The 21,087-nt window shown below is 37.9% G+C and overlaps 1 protein-coding gene across 6 annotated transcripts in view; it reads left to right on the forward strand.

Annotated features, from left to right (window-relative positions):
- RORA (RAR related orphan receptor A) overlaps positions 1-21,087 on the forward strand; it is an 892,807-nt gene that overhangs the window by 759,845 nt on the left and 111,875 nt on the right. Inside the window, exon 1 of one of the 6 annotated variants that reach the window (XM_069098391.1) lies at positions 14,006-14,060. The exons of 2 other annotated variants lie outside the window; for them this stretch is intronic. In XM_069098391.1, the coding sequence (XP_068954492.1) occupies positions 14,048-14,060 (13 nt within the window). In that variant the 5' untranslated portion in view covers positions 14,006-14,047. Of the gene's footprint in view, positions 1-14,005; positions 14,160-15,477; positions 15,548-15,752; positions 15,971-21,087 lie in introns of those variants that run through there. 3 more of the 6 variants (XM_069098392.1, XM_069098389.1, XM_069098390.1) reach the window with 3 other exon arrangements.

Here is a 21,087-nt window from a genome sequence, read left to right on the forward strand (position 1 = left end):
AGTTCCCATTACCACCACAACACCTTTTATTTAGCCTGTTTCTTTCGAATATGTATACCTTATCTAGAGCCATATTTCAATCGCACACTTCCATCCAGTTAAGTCTAAGGGATACTACTCAGGTCACACCTGCTTCCTAGTGCTAGGATATCTACTTTGTCATGATTTTTATTATCCATGCTTTATGAATTTATGTGTAGACTCCTCTGTGGCAATGGATTTGGTGACTCCTTTCTCATCTCCTTTGGACTTCTCTGTGTCTTGATCACAATATGTCTCTTACTACACTGTAGCTATACTCTATACTATCTAGGTTGATGGATTTATAAACTATATATGATATATATGTATAATGTGTGTATGCATGTGTGTGCGTGTGTGCATGTGTGTATGTGTGTGTATGGTTTACCCTCGTACTTCCTTTTCAGTTTAAAGCTCTTTTTGGAGGGGGGAGGGCAGGGCAATTGAGGTTAAGTGACTTGGTCACATGGCTAGTAAGTGTTAAGTGTCTGAGGTCGGTTTGAACTCTGGTCCTCCTGACTCCGAGGGCCAGTACTCTATTCACTGCACCACATAGCCGCCCCAGTTTAAAGCTCTTTTAAAAGACTTGTGAAACTCAAGGCAAATAAATTTTTACTAACTCATTTTAGGTATACTCCATCCCTTGCTTGGAGCTGGTTTTTTCATTCCTATGTTTTAATCTGTCTTTTAGAAATTCCAATCTCATTCTGAGACAATACCTTTTTAACCAGATTTTCCAGATAACTGAATCGTATATTTTTTTTTCTTTTTGGAGGGCAATTGGGATTAAGTGACTTGCCCAAAGTCACACGACTAGTAAGTGTGTCAAGTGTCTGAGGTCAGATTTGAACTCAGATCCTCCTGACTCCAAGACCAGTGCCCTATTCACCGTGCCACTTAGCCACCCTGAATCATATCTTTTTACAGACAAAAATGCCTTTTACTTAGACTCCTTTGAATGAAAATCTTTCTGAAACACATCATGGACTTCCCTGCCTTCTTAAGCAGAATTTAAGCAAGATTTAGTTCAAATTCATGTTATTTATGATTCAATCATCATGAATTTTTGTACTCTTGCTACAAATACACTGAAAACCTCAGGAGCTATTGTGGTATGAAGGGCTATTTTCCCCTCCATTAAATGACTTCAAACTGCTGGAATTTATCAGTTCATTTGTCCTTTTTTTCTCCCTTATAGCTTTTCTGATCTTCCCTCATAAGACCATTGTATTTAGAAATCATTTAATCCAACCCCTTCATTTTACAAATGAGAAGACTGAAGCTTAGAGAGGTTACACACAAAGCCAAGATTTAAACCTAGGTCCTGCAGTACCAAATTCAGTGTTCTTTTTACAATATCACTGTTCCTTCTTTCTTTGCCAGCAGTTACTTTTTACTAATCACCAATAGCATTTCCCTATCCTTTTTCGTTTGATGCTCCTGATATTAGACTATAAGGTCCTTGAGCACAAGGACTGTTTTTTCCTTTATTTGTATAGCTATCGCTTAGCACAGTGTTTGGCACATAATAAGCTCTTAATAAATATTTGTTAATCAACCACCTGCCGCACTTGGTAATGCTGGAATTGTTGCTCATACTGTGTCTCAGTATAAGGCCACAGTGAAGAAAATAAGGACTTTGTGGTTGTTAGCCAGGCTGTAATGGGATTTGTTATGTTTTATTTTGTTTTTCCAGAGCCTTTGGCTATGTTCTAAGAGTCTGAGGCTGCCAGAGAAGTGGCTTCTGTATGTATGTCATGTTATATATGTTACATGGGGCAGCTAGGTAGCACAGTGGATAAAGAGCTGGGTCTGGAGTCAGGAAGACCTGAGTTCAAATGTGGCCTCAGACACTTAGAAGCTGAATGAACTTGGGCAAGTCACTTCACCTCTGTTTGCCTTAGTTTCTTAGAAGAATAGCACCTATCTGGTCATAATTGTAAAGTGCTTAGCACAGTGCCTGACATATAGTAATGCTAGCTGTTATCATTATAGCCACAATCCATCTGTCTATAACAGCTCCATTGTTAGTTTTGTATATGTATGCTCATTCCATTTGTTGATTTTTAAATAACCTCCTTTCTGTTGTGTCCATGAAAACATACTTGTCTTTGTCAGTATCAGAGAGCAGAATTTTTGTCTTCAACATTTCTTCCTGGTGTGTCACATACACAAGGCCCACGATAGATATTGGTTGACCAACTAACTGAAATGTCTCATGAAAAATTACTCATGAATGCATCATGTGTAAATTGAACTGCTTGCTAAGATTCATGGAATTATCAAATGCCTCGGATTCATATTTTTTCACCACCTGATTTCTTGGAAAGATCTATGACTTCATTGGTGTGAGCAGTCCTTCCAACAAAGCAGTCCTTCCAACACACACACATACACACACACACACACACACACACACACAAAACAACAAAGTCCTTCCAACAAACCTCACACCTTAGTAAGAGATTCTCTAAGTTTCTATCACCATAAAAATTCCTCATCTGGGGGCAGCTAAGTGGCACAGTGAATAGAGTATGAGCCCTGGAGTCAGGAGGACCTGAGTTCAAATCTGGCCTCAGACATTTAATACATACTAGCCATGTGACCATGGGCAAGTCACTTAACCCCAATTGCCCTGCCTTTCCTTCTCTAAAAAGCTATAAAAAAAAATCAAAAATTCCTCACCTGAACATCAGCTTTCTGTTTTTGAGCCTCTCTGAATTTAGCCAGGTTGGTCCTCAGTGGCATATACATAGTCCTGTGGTCACACTTGGGAGCTTTCCCACTTGGTCAGCCTTGCCAGAACTTATGCTCTACTTCTAGAAGATATAGCTCCCCGCTCCCCAATCCCCATCCCACTTCCCTGCCCAAGTTATGGAAGAGGCATAGAAGTGAAGGAATTTCTAGAGTACTGGACTTCCTAGTCAGGAAGATCTGGATTCGAATGCTCCCTCAAACACTTACTAGCTGTTTGACAAAGGCAAGTCATTTAACCTCTCTATTCTTCAGTTTCCTCATGTGTAAAGAGGACTCAATGGCTTCTAAGATCTCTTCCATCTATACCTCTATGATCCTATGATTACTCTTTGATATCTTCTTTTTCATTAACAAAATCATACACACACATACACACACACACACACACTAAAGTAAACCATGATTTATTAGGGAAATTTAAAGAGGGACAGTGTTGCAGAGGGATGGAGTACTAGATTTGGAGTCAGAAAGACCTGGGTTAAAATCCTACCTCAGATTTTCTACCTATGTAACTCTGAGTACTTAACCATTTTGAACCTCAGTTGCATCCTCTGTAATATGGGGATAATAATTGCACCTACCACACAGGATTGTTGTGAGAATCAAATGAGATAATGCATGCAGAGGGCTTCACAAATTATATAGCATTGCACAAATGTCAGCTGTGATTATGATAAACAAATTTAGTCTGCTTTTCCAAATATAGCACAACTTTACAATGTGACCATTTTGTGGACCAAGGAATTCACATATAATAAGCAGGAGGAAGCAAACATTTTTGTCACAGATCTGAATTTTTGCTCTAAGTCAGAGAACTGCCATGTGTTAGAAGCATCCCCCAAATTAAAGCCAAAAATCTTTAAGTGAAGATTAACAAGGTCTTAAATTAACCTTGACTCTATTAGAATGGGCTCATATTTCATGGTTTGGAAAAGGATGTTGGGAAGTAGTGTTATAATGTTTTCCTATTTCCTAACATGTCACTCAGTAACCCTGTTATAGAGCATTTAAAGTAGTTTAGAAATAATCAAAATAGATGTATTTCCATGAATGATAGTTAGCAGGTACCTCTGTGCAGAAAAAAGGGGGGGTCTGCAAAGGTTTGGGTTTTTGGTGGCATTTTTTAAATCATAAGTTCAAAATTCGTATGGTCAACTGAATTTAGTTCAGTTTAATTCTTTATAAGAATAGTGACAAAATTCTCTAGCTGTTTTACTCGACTTCTTGGTTAAAAAAAGAAATTATGGTCTCCAAACAATATAAATAGAAATCAGGAAACAATATAGGTTTTATAGTAATAGATCATTCACTCCCTATGATCTTTTGCCTCTGTCTTCTGCCATATAGTCGAATTCATTACTGTTAACTCTCACATTCCTTCCTCGTTTCTTCTTCCCCTCTCCCCCTTGATGATCACTTTCCAAAGGTTATATTATGTGAATGTCCCTTTTAGAATCTTGGTAATTATAAGAGAAACAATACTCTTAAATAATTAGTTTGCCCTGTCAGTGAAAATCATCTTATTTGCATCCACCAAAGATTAATAACCTTCAGTCTTGTCACTCTATTTTATCTGATCATCAAAATTATGCAAAGGAAAATATATAGATTTAATGAATGGTAACAATGTAATTGTTTATGCAAGTTTATTTGTTATTGTTGCATTTTAACATTTGGACTGCTCTTTTGATCTTAGTTACATTCTGGGGGTTAAAATCATTGTTAGAGATATCAGTGGACTTTATGTTGCCTTGAAATCTTACAAGCTACAAATAGATAACATCTGAAGAAGGGGTTTCAGACAGGAACTATGGTCTCCTTCTTCATTATTTTTTTATTCTTTTAGTTCTCGGGAGAGTAAACTCTTCTTTCCATAAGAGATAACTAAAAATATGTCATTTTAGGATAATAATGTTCCCAAAATATTTTTGAATTAGGTAAGGAGAGCTGTTTTAGATTGAGTGTATATTTCAATTTGAAATGTTTAAGCCATAGACAGAAGGCCAAATCTACTGGATAAAAGGGAATCATTTAGGATACTTAGTCTACACAATACCAGCATTTAGCTCGTTGCTACATCTAGTGCCATAGACTGCATATTTGGATATTTGGCTGAGCTTTGGTCAATTGTTATTTTGTTTGAAATCAGATGAAGAAGCAGCAATGATGTAGTGGAATAGAGGGACTGAAGTTAGAAGGAAGGAGGGGAAGAAGAGATAGAAGGAAGGAGGAAGGAAGGAAACATGCATTTATTAGGTTCTTACTATGTGCCAGGTACTGTGCTTAGCATTTTTTACAAATATTATGTCATTTGATCCTCACAACAAACTTGGGATGCAGGTGCTATTATTGTCCCCATTTTGTAGCTGAGAAAACTGAGTCAGAGAGCAAGTAAGTGACCTGCCCAAGGTCAAACAGCTAGTAAGTGTCTGAGGCAGGATTTGAATTTAAGTCTTTCTGACTTCAGGCCCCAGCCCTCTATCTACTGGACCACCTTGATGAACATGGATCCAAATCCCACCTCTGACATTTCTTAGGTTTGTGGCCATGGCAGGTTAGTTAACTTCTCAGAGACCTAGCTTCTCCGTCTGTAAAAAGGGGATGATAGATAGAGGAAGCATCTTTAGATACAATCTATTCTAACCCCTTCAGTCTTATAGAGGAAGAAACTGAGGCTCACAGAGGACTTCTGACTTTTCCAGGGTTACACAAATCTCACATGGCTTAAGGCTGTGCCTTCCGACTCCACATCTGGCACAATGTCTACGTCCTAAGTGTTCGTCCATCTAATGCTCTGCAAACCTTATAGTGCCTTGTAAATGTTTGCTATTCTTCTCATTATTTGTAATAATAATGAATAGTAATGGTTAGTATTTATATAATCCCTATATAATACAGCCATGGGCAGCCAGGTGGCACAGTGGGAAAGAGTGCTGGGTCTGGAGTCAAGACAATGTGAGTTCATATCTGGCCTCAGGTACTTATTATGTGTATAACCTTGGACAAGTCCCTTAACCCTGTTTGCTTCAGTCTCCTCATCTGTAAAATGAGTTAAAGAAGGAAATGGCAAACTACACCAATATCTCTGCCAAGAAAACCCCAAATGGGGTCGTGAAGAGTAGGACACAAATGGAAAATGACTGAGCAATGACAAATGTGCTAACTATTCTACAAATATCATCTTATTTCGTCCTCAACAATCCTGGGAAGTAAGTGTTATAATTATCCCCATTTTCACAGATGGGGAAACTGAGGCAAACAGCAGTTAAGTGACTTACCCAGGTTCACATAACCAGGATGTGCCTGAGTCTAGATTTTTACTTATGTATTTCTGACTCCAAGCCCAATGCTCTATTCACTTTGCCACCTAGTTGCCTCAATTATACTATTAATATAAATATAGTGCTGTTTTCTTCCTCATGGATATAGCCTATTGTTAGCCAACAATGAGGTAGTAACTAAATTCTTCTGACCTAAAACACACCAGTCTCAGAAAGCATCATCAAAGTTGAGAATATAACATACATTTTCCTTTTATTTATAATACTGTTAGTGCAAATCAACATGGACAGTAATTGATGTTACAGTAGAGCTCAGCAGAGGTTGCTACAGATATGTAAAATATATTTCCTTTTTTTGGTGTATTTTCTTTTGTCTTGGTAAAGTTTATTTCTAACATAGTAACAAGGAAGAGTCCTTATTGGCTTTTTTTATAGATTTTGAAAACTCCAAACTATACTATTTCTAATTTATGTGCTAATCATGAGAAGAGAACTTCCATTCGACTTAAATTGCCCAGTGAAATGCAATTTGACCTTTGACTAGTATAAAAAATAACATTAAAAACGACATTTCCTGCTTATCTATGTAATTATCTAATGATGGGCAAACATCTGTTTGGGGTGGTTTAGGAATTCACCTGTTTGGACCAGGAGACTTTTTGAAGTCCCTTCCAGCTCTGTGACTGGCATCTGTTTACTCCCCCATCTTGTAAAGGTTGTGCCAATTGATTTAGGCCATCTTGAAAGATGCGAAAGTGCTGTAAATCAAATCACCACTGTATTCTGCTTTACAAAAACCCTGCTCCATAAGCATTCTGAACAAAGGGGAAATTGGACTTTTTGAGTCTCTTATAGTAATAGTCACCTTTACCACAAATCCAATTATGCAAACTAATAGCTTCTGAATACTAAACTCAATTCCTAAACTGCCTCACTAAATAAACAATTCAACTTCTTTCAATTTAATTATAAAATCTACAAATGTATTCTCCATGGCAAAATTTTGTGTGTTGTGTCGACCTCAAGACTGAGAGTCAGTATGGCTCATGAAGAGAGAGGGAACAGGCCTGGGAAACAGACCTGTGATCTCTGGCACATATTGGCTGTGAGGCTACAGACAACCTACTTCCCCTCTAAATACCCCAGGCAACTTTCTAAGAAGATAGTTACAACAGGAGTAATTTCTTTATATCAGTGAGGGAAGTTGTCCATATTGGTGAGTTTCCTATACTGATGAATTCAAAAGTTTAGACCAAATAACAATTATCAACATCATCATCAGATTAGCTACTGTATTTTTATGTAGCACTGTGAATATATCATGGATATTCAATAAATTTAAAATAACTAATTAAAACATGCATTGAAGATTTGGTTCTATCAGTGTTGAGTATTATGAGGCTATCAGTCATTTGTTAGGATATTAAGGGAGATGAAGCAAAAACATATGGCATTCATCTATATTTCAAAGATTATGTTACATGAAATTGGCATCATGGGTATAATTCATAAAATAAGGAAGAAAAAATATCAAAGCCCTGGATAGTTTCATGGAAAAGTGTGAAATGTGTTCTGAATACTCCCTACATTTTCCTACAGATGCATTTGGAGTTCATGTGAAATTTTAGCACTGATGTTTCATTTTCTGTTTATACCTAGTTTTTCATTGAGTCGAAAAAATTGTTTTAAAATTTTTCAATGCAGAAAAACCCTACTTTTAAGAGTTAATTTATTGTACATCAGGTGGTTTCTTAAATGTACAAATGGAAGCATTACTTTCAAACAGGATAATTACAACTATGTATAGTATGTTTCTCCATTAGCAAGTAATTAATTTATTACATTGTGCAATAATTCATAATTACACATGCTAATCCTGCTAAATTGCTGAAGCTGATGATAAAATTTCTTGCATACTTGCCTAAATTTCATTAGAGTCATAATTTTTAAGCTATATGAAAAATTGCCATTTAATTCCAAAATATTGATCAGTATCAAACAGAAGAAAAAACAAGCTATTTTAACATTTATGAAACCTTGGTCTTGTCTACATAAAGGGCATGAATTGTAGAAAATTCGTTCTTTTCTAGAGCTTATTGTTAAGCTCTAGATTTTACATAGATAGTAAACAGAATGGAAAATTTGGCTCAATTTCTTTCCATCTTTTAATATGGTGGGAATAGTTTGTAGTTCAAGAAATCAGTCTTTATGTTGTGCAAAAAATATGAACCTAAAAAATTGTACAGGAACAGGAATTTTGGTTAAAACACAAACATAACATCATTGTTTTAGTTTTCACATGAATCTTACTTTAATGCAGCATCATACATAAATAATATAAACCTTCTCTGGGAGTAGCAAATAGACTTCTGATCAGACAGTGTCAACTTAGATGAAATCGCATTCTGTAAGCTGTAGTTTAAATGTGAATATTAAAGCCACTATTGACATATAGCACAACTGACTAAAATGTCAATATTCATGAAAAGAGTATTGCAAATCACAGAATAATTGATTAGTTTACTTGAATGAACACCAAAATTTTTTCCCTGCAAAAAAAAATTATTTTTCTTTTGTCCTTGCAGCACTGAGAGCTGACACTTGAATTTTCTGAGACAGATCTATTACTTTATGGTTCTTAATTACAAGTAATGAAAATGAGGGAAAGCATCTACAAATGTCCATATTTTTTCCATTATTTGAAATAGTGTTTTTAAGATGGACTGTTGAATAAATGAATCATGAACATCTTTGTCAATAAAGATGCTCTCCCAGAACCTGAAATAGTTCAGATGATTTTTTAAATGAACCATTTATCTAGAAATTCTCCTTATATATTTTAAGTCCCTGGTTAAAAAAAAAACAATATCCATCTTTATTTGGCTTCTTCTTCCATGGTATGAAACAGTATGATTTTAAAGTAAATAAAATTGGGCTTGGAGTCAGGAGATATCAATATTAGTCCTAGCTCTGATATTTCCTATATAAACATTGGTAAGTCACTTTGAGACTTTGAGCCTCAGTTTCCTCATCTTTAGGATGAGAGTAATAATATGTGTATACCTACCCCCCCAAATTACCTTGACTTAATCTTTTATGTGACTGCATATACATACATATATATATATATACACACACATATGTAAATGTCTCCCCAATTAGAATGTAAGCTCCTTGAAATCAAATTTATTGAGTCTTGCTTTTTCTTTATGTCCCTTGCACTTAGAATAGTACCTAGAACATTTAAATGTTTGTTGATTGATTGATAAAAAGTGCTTTGTAAACTTTAAAATCACTGTATATTTCAGTACTCTAGAGATGCATGTGCATACTCCCTCCTCTGTGAATAGGAATAAAAATACATCACCTTGTGGCCAAACTTTGGATGATGAGTCTTTCTCTCCAGACTAGATAAACTGGCTGTCAGACTATACCATACCTGTCTCTTACCTGGTCTATACTTCAAGCCAACTTTCCAGTATGAGAACTTCTGGAATATACTTTGAGAGCCCAGGTTCACTTTTTCTACAATTAGACTTTAAAGTAGGGCTTTGATGGAAGAATGCACTATATAACTGTGAGCTAGTAAGTTTAATTTGGAAACACTATGGCATAGTAGATAGAAAGCTTATCTTGGAGTCAGGAAAACCTGGGTTGAAGGCTTGCCTCTGACATATGCTCACTATGTGACCCAGGGCAAATCCCTTAAGCTCTCAATGCACTAGGCAACTCTTTTAAAAACTATGTAAATTGTTGAGGTGCTGAGTTATTTTGTAGAGGAAGTTCCTCACCAGAAGCTCCCTACACTGATGAAATCATAGAACTGATTAAAAAAATTAAAGTGTGGTCTGACTTCAAAACTATAAAACTGGCTTTAAATCCTTAAAATAACACTAGGAAGGTGAGCTGCAAAGAAATTTGTTTCCTGTAGAACCAATTACCCTTCCCTGCCCTCCCTTACTGATTCAGCATTAATTTATTGAGTCTATATTACAAGCATAGCACTGTATCAGGTGTCATGGAGGAATGCAAAAGGAGTAGAAGTTGTAGTCCAGGTCCTGGAAGAGCTTATACCCTAGCAAGGAGAATCAGGCATAAACACATGAAAGAACTATAGCACAACCACATAGCAAAATGACAAGTCTGTGCTGGAATGGAATATACGTACTCCAAAGAGAGGAAGAATTAGAAAGTAATTAAGTAGAATGGGATTAATCAGAGAAGGCTTCTCCAAGGAAGTAAGTGTTCATCTGGTCTTGATGACAGGCATAGGCAGAGATTGGGGGAGACAAAAGAGGGTATCCTAAGAAAGGGGAAGTGAAAAATGATGGTAACTAAAAATTAAGCATTAAAAAAAAAATCAAGCATTTACCATTGGCTGTCTATTCTCTACCAAAGGGCTTCATTTTCTTGTTAGTGCTAGCAGGTATTTTGTAAAGGCAGGCAAGGGGATGTTCTCTGGACTGTTAAGTTTCTCTTTCTTTCCTGATCTGGTATGTATAGAAGTAGCCAGGTACCTGCTCCTTGGGTGGTAGGATAAGCCATCATCTTTTTTTTTTTTCTTTTTTGCATGTCTAGTTCCTTTGTGGAGGTCACTCATATCTGCCTTTACATGAACTTTGCTCCTATTCCTCTTTGTGATAGATACAAAATGAAAACTTCTCTTTGTTTCCTAATACACATGTGAAAGACAATTCACAATGTCCCTGCCCTAAGGGACATTTCATGTGTCCAATCAAATCTTCCACTATTAATGTCCCATTAAATGAATAGGTACATTAATGACTTTAAATTGTAAGCCACCCAAGAAGAATAGCACAATACTATATAAACTAATTTACAGAGTTAAATTTCACCTCATTTATAGAGTTTCAAACCATCTCAGTAAATTGACTTCTATGGAATTACATCTTCATAATTATACAAAGAGAGTCAGTCTAGTGTAATAGATAGTCAACCTTGAGTCATTAAGACTTGGGTTTGAGTCCTGCCAAATACATGATATATATCAGTGTGACTATGAGGAAGTCTCTTCACCTCTCAGGGCTCTAGGCAATTTTCCAAACCTAAATTACAGAAAAACTGTTTCTATTCATCAATGTATGGAAGTTTCTAAATTGTGCAGTTCCCTGCACTGATGAAATCACAGGTCAAGGTTAAAAAAAAAACCCTACCCCCAAAATGTGTCCTAATGGTTGTGTCCTATTACCACAGAAACACAGTGATTCTGTGTGACCTGTATTTCTGTGGTTATCTTATATTTAAAAAAAGTTACAAGTGAGATAAGCCTAATCGATATGTTTACTTCCTAAACACATATTTTAGGAGGACAGATAAGGTTGTGCAACCCTTCCTTATGTGTGTTGGGGGCGGGGTAGGATAAATTGTCATTCTTAAAAGGTTGGGGATCATTGATTAATATCACTAATACAAAATATGATCTATAGACTTCATCACTACTGATAATGGCTTTTACCATGTTCTAAGGTTACAAAGTGTTTTGATATGCATCTACAGTCAGAACTGGGTAGGTCAGATATAGTATCCCCATTTATAGATAGATGAGGTATCTGAGACTCAAAGGACATGAGTAAATTGCCCAGTAGTTGGTAAGCCAAGCTGGGACTGAGTCCAGGTCTTCTGACTTAAGTTTTATGCTCTTTCCACTATGAATATGGTTTATGGAAAGTTCCAGTTAAGCAGTAGAAGGAATGCCAGACTGGGTGTCAGAAGATCTTGATTTCAGTCCTTGCTCTGGCATTAACAAGCTATTACTTGACTTAGTCACTTAACCTTCTCTGGGCCTCAGTTTCCTCCTCTGAAAAATTAGGGGATAGGCCCTAAGGCATCTCTAATTGCTTCCAGCTTGAAAATTTTAGGAAATGATGATCTGTTTTTGCTTCATCTCAATATTTACCACATAAAACTCAAAAGCCCTAACCCTCTATGGTAGCTAGAAATCACAGGTGTCATTCCAGATACAAATCACCTTTTATGAGCCATTGATTCATTGTGACTGAGTAGAAACAGTCCCACTTCTAGAATGTAAATATATTTAGCATGCTCCTAGGTTTTCTATGAAATCCCTTTCTGGCCTGGCTTTATGTAGTATATGAGAGATGAGGTGTCTTGACTATAGGTCACTGAGAATGTCCCAACTACTGAAGGTGTTGTAAGTACATCAACAAAACAATGACAAAAGACAGCTTAGTCCAGCTGACTGGTCAGGACCACATTAATCTTTTACTGATTCCTTTCTTATAGAGCTAGAAATAAATTAATTGATTTAACAAGCTTCCATACCAGTACTATACAAAGAAAACTAGGGTCAGAGGAAGATCCACAGGCAGAGCCAAAGATGTCCTGCTTTAAAACAGATCAGCAAAACTGGAAATCACCCTTGCATTATAAGCTACAGTCAGGCTATGGACTAATTTGTTGTTCCAACAATCTGCCATTCTTGCCAATAGCATTGTATTACTCAATCTGGTACACCATGGACTCAGGTTCTCTATGGTATAAAATTAAAACTACTCTTAGTAAGGTATTATTTTTTCTTTTAGCCGATGAAATGGGAAGGATGATAGATGTCAATATCCTGAATATAGACTGCTCTAGACCCCTGCAAGAAATAAGGCAAGCTTTTCTCAAAGACGCTTTGGAACTGTTTAGTTGATTAAAAAAAAAATCCTACATCTTTTTACTAAATCATAGATCCAAATGCAAAACCTAGGATATAGGGACATCATGTGGAGCTATGACTTTCTCTGGGGGACTCCAGAATAGATTACATTTGTTCAGAGTTGTTACATATTCGCTTCCTTTTTCTGAGAGAGCTTGTGTAAACTTGGGGTGCAATCCTATCTAAAATAAATACTACCAGTTCTATTAATTACTGATAAGTAAAAAAAAATTTATTTATCCACTTTAGAGATGTATGGGAAAACAACTACACAAAAATTGAGAAAAATTAATTCAGTATATTTTGGTAAATTAAGTAAAATTTTCATTGGATTACATGCTGTATTTCTTTCAACATTTATCAGAAATGGAAGGAGATGCTTGTGCTTATATACTTACTGTTAATTTGTTAGGTTACTTGGGGCCTTTTGTTTCTTAGACTTGTGACATTTTTAGACTAGCTTCAAATTTTTTTATCATTTCCAATTCTGAGTATATTTTATTAAAATGAAGTTTAACAAGGGTTAAAAGATAAATACTTTTGACTGAGGCATATATTTACAAATCCTGTCAAAATTTAGAAAAAAAAAAAACCCAAAACGTTTGGAAATATTTTGCCCATTAGATATTAGATGAGAAAGCAATAGTTTTTTAAAGGGCAAGTTCAGACTTTATATTACCCTGGAAAATGTTCTGGAAAAGAATGAATTTTAAATATTTCAAGTAAATATCGTAGGGCACATAATTTTTAAATTATGTCTGATTCTGTCTCTCAGTTACAACTGTCCAGTATGTTATGTGTCATTCTACATTGCCAATTTCATTTCAAACCTGCTGTAAATAAGTACAGATAAGTATTATTAGCTTCTTGGGGTCAGATGTCTGACAGGCCAGACTTGAACTAATGGATTATATCTCTTTTCAGTTCATAGTCTGCTATTACTTACAATGCCACTGTAAGTATTTTAACATAACATTTCTGTACTTTAAACCAGACTCTGTTATTTTTAAAAATGCTGAAATCTGGATGCTATACATCTGAGTTGTTGAGCAGTGAAGCAAAGGGCATTGAAAAATACCACTAGGGACAGAGTCCTTGATATTCCTCCTCCTACTGCTTCCTTCCCCCACTGCCCCAGGGGAAAGAAAATTATATCTGGGAACCTGCTGCAAGAAAAGACTGGAGTTTCCTTCCCTCCCTCCCCTTTTCTTCCATCAGAAGCACAAGAGAAATCAAGGGAGAAGTGATGTGTGGTGGTGTCAGTGTGACAGAGTGACGTTGCTTCATTTTGTGATGAGGTTGCATCATGGTGATGTGGTGTAAGTTAATTTCATAATTGTAAACAATACAGGGAATATGGTTGATTAGTTTGAAGTTCTTGTCCACTTCGTTATGACTGTCCAGCTGAATTAACATGGGTATGTCTTTGTGTCACACTTTTATAATTTCCTTTTCTTATTTTCAGGATTTCATTTTCAAAGAAAAATCTAAACAGTATTAACTTAGTAGAATGACTGTCTGAAATACCATGATTTTGTATAAGATGCAGTGGGCTTATGTGCTTTCCTGGCTTGTGCACCAGGTTAAAAAAAACTCTAGACTTAACTTTGATGGAGAATGGGTGTGAGTAGAAGCTATAGATCCTTGCTTTCTATAATGTTGATAGTATGCATCTGTTAGAAATTATGGCATGAATCATGGAAAATTATATTTCTGTTATACAGTAAAACTGCAAGTGTTCTCTGCTTAATTACAATGAAGGCAAGTAAATATTTTCTGGAAAGCTTGTATTTGAAGTTGGAAATAGGAATATAGAACAAACAGAAAACTCAACTGGAAATTGCTTAAAGGCTCAGCAGCAGGTACTTAGATCTGATTTCTGTAATTTTAAAAAATGTTCTATTCAATTATACATACATATACTTGCTAAAATTGAAAGCACATAATCTTTGTTTATAACATCTGAAATTCATTGTAAAGAAATGCATCTGAAGAAAATTACATGTGAGTTCCCCATAAGGCTAAGCAGAAACAATAATAATTTACAAGATTGAGGTTTATTTTGTTTTTCAAGTATTGGTTTCAAATTAGTTGTATTTCACAAAAGTGAGATTAATTTTGTTGCTGTTGCCGATGTTCCCAGAGGGAAAAACAGAAAGTATCATTAAAAAAAATTTTTTAATGGTATTTGAATTATTCCTCTTGGGGTCAGAGCATTGGTAAGGATATTAGAAGTAGCCAATTGTCTTGCAGACTTGGTTATGTAAAATAACTCGGGATCATCTTGGAGCATTAGTGCCTTTTGGAGGGTTGTCGGTTAAAGTCCGCAGTTCTCACCCCAACTAACGTCTGTAGTGGGTGTGAGAAAGTCCCGAGAGTTACAGTTCTCTGCTGCCGTGTAAAACAAATAGCACATCCCCTCTGCTAATAATATTCCTTTTCGTTCGCTTAGGATCCAGTAGTCTTCTGTTTGCAATTCACCCTTCCTCTCCTCCGCCCGCCCCCTGCTGAGAAAATCAGTCTCTTTTGACCACCAGCGCCCAGAATCACGTTGGGAAAAAAATGGTGGAGGGAAGGGGGGGTTCGGGATACACCAAGGAGTTTTAGAAGAGTAGACAGCTTCCAGATTCCAAACTGGAAAAAAAAAAAATTGTATTTGAGGACTTTCCAGAGGGTGAGGGAAGGTAGCCATCGTCAGCAGGGCAGGACATTTCAAACCACGGGGTGGGAAAGTTGGAGTGGATGACCAGAATGACTTCTGAAGCCTGTGTGTATGCACTACCTGCAAAATATATTTCTGCAACAGGTGCGGGACACTGGGGGTCGGGGAAACGGGTGGAGAAGAGAATAGGCTGGGGTGGGGGGGAGGTGACGGGCAAGGGGAGGGGCGGGGGGGCCCCGGCCCGGGGCGGGGGGGGGGGGGGGGGGGCGGCCCGGAGCGAAAGGGGCGCGGTGTAAACAGAGCGGCGGCCGTGATGTCAGCCGGTCACATGGAGCCTCATATGGTTGGGGATGGCTCTCGGCGGCGGGCGGGCAGCTGCTGTAGCTGCTGCTGGAGCTCGGGCGGCGGCGGCCTCGGCGGCAGCAGCCTAAGAGGCGGCGGCGGCAGTAGAGGCAGCAGCGGCGGCGGCGGCAGCAGCAGAGGGGCCCCGGATTCGGACCATCCGCTCTCCCTGCGCTCTGTGCACCTCGGCTTAAATGATGTATTTTGTGATTGCAGCGATGAAAGGTGAGCGGAGAGCCCGAGCCGGGGAGGGGGAAGGGGAGCGGCGAGGAGGAGAAGGGGTGGGAGCAGAGGTGGGGGAGTGAGGGGGGAGGAGCGGGAGTCCTGATTTTGCTTGTCTTTCCCAAGGGGTGGGGGTGGGGGTTGAGGGGAAAGGGGGCCGGGCAAATCCGGGCTTTAGGTAACTGCGCTGGGGCGACCCGAGCTCTGCTGAAGGCTGCGGCGGCTTCTCACCCCCTCCCACCCAAGGTGTCTGTGCCCTGTAGAGCTCCTTACCCTCCTGCCCCGGGTTGCCCCCTTTCCTGCCCAGTGGTCTCTTAGTGGCTGCTGCCCTACTGCCTCCTCCCGCCCCAGGCCGACTCGGAAGCGCTGCCTTCTGCAAGAAAGTTTGCAGCAGCAACTCTGCCGAGCGGGGAGAAAGAGGGGTGCAGGTAGGAGAATGGGGGGGGTGGCTGCGGCAGGTGTCGCACCTACTGCACCCCCCCTTTTAGGCCCCCCCTTTCTACCCAAGTCCAGCCATTGCATGGGGGGGGGGGACAGGAAAGGGGAAGGGTCTGTGCCACCTGATCTTGACCCAATGCGCTACCCGTGGCCTAAAGGCTCGACTGGAGGAAGGGGGCACAAAAATAAGGGAAGGGGGACGCGGCGCTTTCTTAGAGCTTTGCCAACTGACCTAACAGTTAACACACCTTAGGTAGAGGGGTAGGAGGAAGACTCCGCTTCACTGGGTTTGCACCCTCTCCCTCCCGCTAACCCTTGCGGACCCCTGCTCGGTGGTCAGCCCCTGAGCTAAGTTCTAGTCTGACCCCTCCCCCCCAGTCCAGGTCAGATCCCTAGGGCTCCCAGCGGTCCTGGCCACAGAGATCCGGCACCGCTGGCTGCCCGGGGACAGCTAGGCCGGCGAAGGGCGGGTTTTCCAGACGGTAGGACGGGAAGGAGTTTGGCTAGCCAGTGTTGGCCGAGACCAAAAGTGCTCGCCAGGACCTGGGAAATGTCCGCCGGTCATTCCCTCCCTCCCTCCCTCTCTTTCTCCTCCCCCTTCCACGTTTTAGAAAGCTTTAGAAAGTGACCCAGGGACAGAAGCTAACCAGAGACTGACTGAGACCCGATTGACATGCAGAGACGCACGCAAACTTTGGGAACCACAGCTGCACTTTATACTGTGTGTTTTCGAATGTTTGTTTAAAAAGAACTTAACTGCCCACATGATTTCCAGAGAGAGAGGTTGGGGTTAGCATGATTTACTATTGCATAAGGGACAGTAAACGCGCGACAGAGTGCTGCAAACCTCGTCCTCCTTAAGTCTCCTTCTCTTGTGCCTTGTCTGACCAACATTCAGTGTATTTTAGATGCTGCCAAAGGAGGGGTGACAAAGGTGGCGTTTTCTGTGCCTTTTGTCACTGTCTCCAAAGGGGTGAGAAGTCACAGTTCTGCCAGGAAAAGGGAAGTTTTAAAGAGGAAGGAAAGATGTCGTGGTGTGCGTTGATAACCTGTGTCAACGCTGAAGGATATAGGAGCGGTTTTACCTGGTGTTTCAGACACCAAGGACAGAAACGTTGTGAACATGCTTCTCAAACAGACATGCTTTTGGCTCTGTTTTTCAGCATCATGATTCTAGGTTCGCATCTATTTCATGTGGATAGGCCCTCTAATTATGCACGATCCATGTTTTAATCTTGCTCCTGTTAATATGTTCTAGGTTTGATGACTTGGTTAAAGGTTTCCTAGATTTGAGCTTTGTTGCAATCCATGAATGAAGGGCACCAATAATAAACATAGGTTTTACTTTTGGATCTCAGAGCTTTGCCTTCCTTAGTAGAGACTGGGTGACATCTTTTAAATTAATTACCAGCGGGTTGAAACTTCTTGAAAAATAAAACGGCCTGCTTTTGATTAAATCATCCTATGAGATGTGCAAATTTTATATTTTTTCTCACTGGTTTATAGGAAATGTGATCTAACCAATTTTTAAAATGCAAACATAATAAAAAGAAATTAAAAGTGTATATGTTGTTAGTAATGAAACAGTCATTCCAGAATGGAGTTACTAAGGTTCCAGAATTATAAGATAGTAAAAGAAAGAAAATTCTTCTCTGCCCCCCCCCTCCCCATCAACCCTTCAGTGTTAGTATTTTCAACTGATAATTAAAAACCTTTGATCATGCAGGTTTAAAATTGCTAAGGCATTTATAGCTCTATTATTTTCAGAATATATTGCTTAGTTTTGTAACTATTTTTATCTTTAAAGAGATCTTGCTGGTTTTTTGTGGTGTGAATAATATATTTTCATTTCAACATAGTTTTTATTTGACAGGGAAGAGGGGCAAACAGGGTATTTTTTTAAAATGGAATTGCATTTCACTAGTCAACTATATATTACGTATTTTCCTTTTCTGTCAATATGGAAAGTTTATTTTAACATTTTTATTTGATGTTTATATACTTTTGCTTTTTTATCTCTAGTACAAAGTGACATTCCATATCATCATTGACAAATAGATTCCTGAGAATTACTCCCTCTACCCCAAAGCTTTTGCCTACACATTTGTCTTGGAGTGACCTCTGGCTGCCACAGAATGATAGATTCATAGTATTGTGCTTTGAGAGAAGTAGATCAGAAGCTCTGGGAATGCAATCTTTCTATAAGCTTAGTTGCACAAGGGAGAAATAGAATATAACTAGGTAATTAGAATATTTTATTTTTTCCAGATCATGTAACATTCTGGGTTTTAAAGAGATCATCTCACTTCAGTGTAAATTTACACCAACAAAGAGTAGTGTGTCCGAAAATAAGGAATGTCATAAATGTTTCTGTATTGGATTTAAGGGGAAAAAACACTGGCATGGAATCATATTAAACACTTCCTACTGCCCTTCAGTTTGAATACTTCAAATTGGTTCCATATGTTGAAGATTGTATATAATCGGTTTTCATACAAAACAGAAATGTTCTTTACATTGTCACTTTTTCTAGTAAATGTACAAGGGAGAAGAGAATGGGAAATCATAGGACAGAAATACTCTTTGTTGACTGATTTACTTATATTTTAAAAATATCATTAAACAAATTCTTTTGAACCTAAGGGAAGAAAATCCTTCCCCTGTGTTAGTTGTCAAATGAGTTAAGGCTTAAAGTGATTTTATACTTAGAGGCAATAAATCTTCATTTGAGCAAATTTATGTCCTCATCTTTCAGTTTTGCTTTTGTTTATTAAATTACCAATGCAATTCTAATCCCATTTGGATTATTTCTAAGGCAAACTGAAATATTGAGGCATAACATTTACCATCAGGGGATAACTTGTCCAGCACATCAGAAAAATTCATTGACAAAATGTCATGCCGTAGTCTGGTATTTAAAGGAAATAGGATATATTCATCATCCACAACAGGTTATATTCCTTTGCTTAATGTGTCTTCTTAACTCAGGCTAATGCAGATGGAAGTATAAGAGTGATGAGTGTAGACAAAGGAAATAAATACACCATCATTGAGGTGCTTTTTTTTTTTAGCCCAAACCATTCCTATACAAATACAGGTTAATTACCTTACCTTTGACTATGCTTTATAGTTTAATGATTCATGCCATTTTCATCTCTAAGTGTGGTCTTATATTTTTAGAGCCTTTGAATTTCCACAGTCATTTGGTAAGAACATTGGTGTCATCATCTTAAACATCACTAGCAGGGACTTCTTGGTTAGGTTGGCTGACCTTTGAAATGTAGGGTTGAAAGAAGGTGAAGGTTGCATCTCCAGCCCAGGATGGCTAATGCTGTCACTCACTACAAGGCTGGGTGTTCAGCCTTGTAAGTTCAAAGGATGAAAAGAAATGTCCACTTTTTAAAAGAATGTACCAACTGGGATCATCTTGTTCTGACATTTTTCTTTTCTCAGTCTGTGGCAAAAGTAAAAGACGTTTGTCCAGTGAAAGTTCTATGAAAGTTTAAAAATTGAATTGAGATTTTTAAAAAGTTGCTGCTTTTTGAACATTTTTTTACAGAGCTCCAGGCCCCCCTCCAAAAAAAAAAAACATACTCAAGGAAATCATAATACAATTTTAACTTATATGAAATTTGTCCCGCTTCCAAGGAAGACTAGAATCATCCTTTCATGTTTATTATTTCATAAGGGACAGTGCTTCAAATCTCAGCCATATAGACCTAATAAAATATTTCCATTAAAGAATAATTGTGCAGATAAAATATATTTCCAAAATAGATACTGATACAGGATTGATTTATTCTTACTAAGCTGCTTCCCATTTTAGGAGGTATATAGTAAAATAAATGAGATAATCAAGTAGTTAACTGAAAAGGCTAGTGTGTGAAACCTTTTTCAAAATGTACTTTATCCAACATATAAGGTCATTTTAAGTTTTAAAGAGGTAGGCAAATCAATTTAAAACATGTGTCCTATAGGTGGATCTGCAAAAGAATATTTAGTTTTTTCCTATTTTCTATCGTAGGTTAGGTTGTTTTCCTGTATCTAGGGTTTAAAAAATGTCTTTCAAGGTGCTTTTAGAATTAGTAATTGTCCCTTTGTGCAAGAAATTCAATAAAAGCATGTCATCATAGGAAAACAATTCCAACAACGTACGTTTTACGTTTTTTGTTATTTACTAGTGAAAATGAAATATGATTTAATTGCAGAACTACTTTTAAAATTTAGTAGTACGACAGATTGTGTTAGCAATAAATAGCACCAAAAATTTCATATTCTTTCCACATAATAATTGTCTTTTGTGTGTATTTATGGTGTGTGGCAGATGGAAAGCCACTGGTACCTGAGCTAAAGATTGAAGTATCATGCTAAAACTTTGGCTGTAAACTTACCCTCATTAGAGGATGATTTCCAAATTCTGTTTTTTGCATGATTTAACCCCTCATCCCCACTGCTATCACCTTTCTAGTCTTGAGCCAGGCCATGAAATTCATAGTCAGAATTTTTGAATCTGTCATTATTTAAGTATAACATGATATAACATATTCTTTGTACCAACTTTACGGAGGCAAAACCAGAGAAAAGAGATTTCAATATATAACAAACATGTTATGATGGAAAATGGGCAAAGTGGAGGGAAATTGAATTGTGATCATGTTTCTGATAAAATGTGAAGACTGGAA

The sequence above is a fragment of the Petaurus breviceps genome, unplaced genomic scaffold (genome assembly GCF_028583685.1).
Source record: "Petaurus breviceps papuanus isolate PSGF00001 unplaced genomic scaffold, PetGlider_PUasm1.0 37, whole genome shotgun sequence".
Classification (NCBI taxonomy): Eukaryota; Metazoa; Chordata; class Mammalia; order Diprotodontia; family Petauridae; genus Petaurus; species Petaurus breviceps.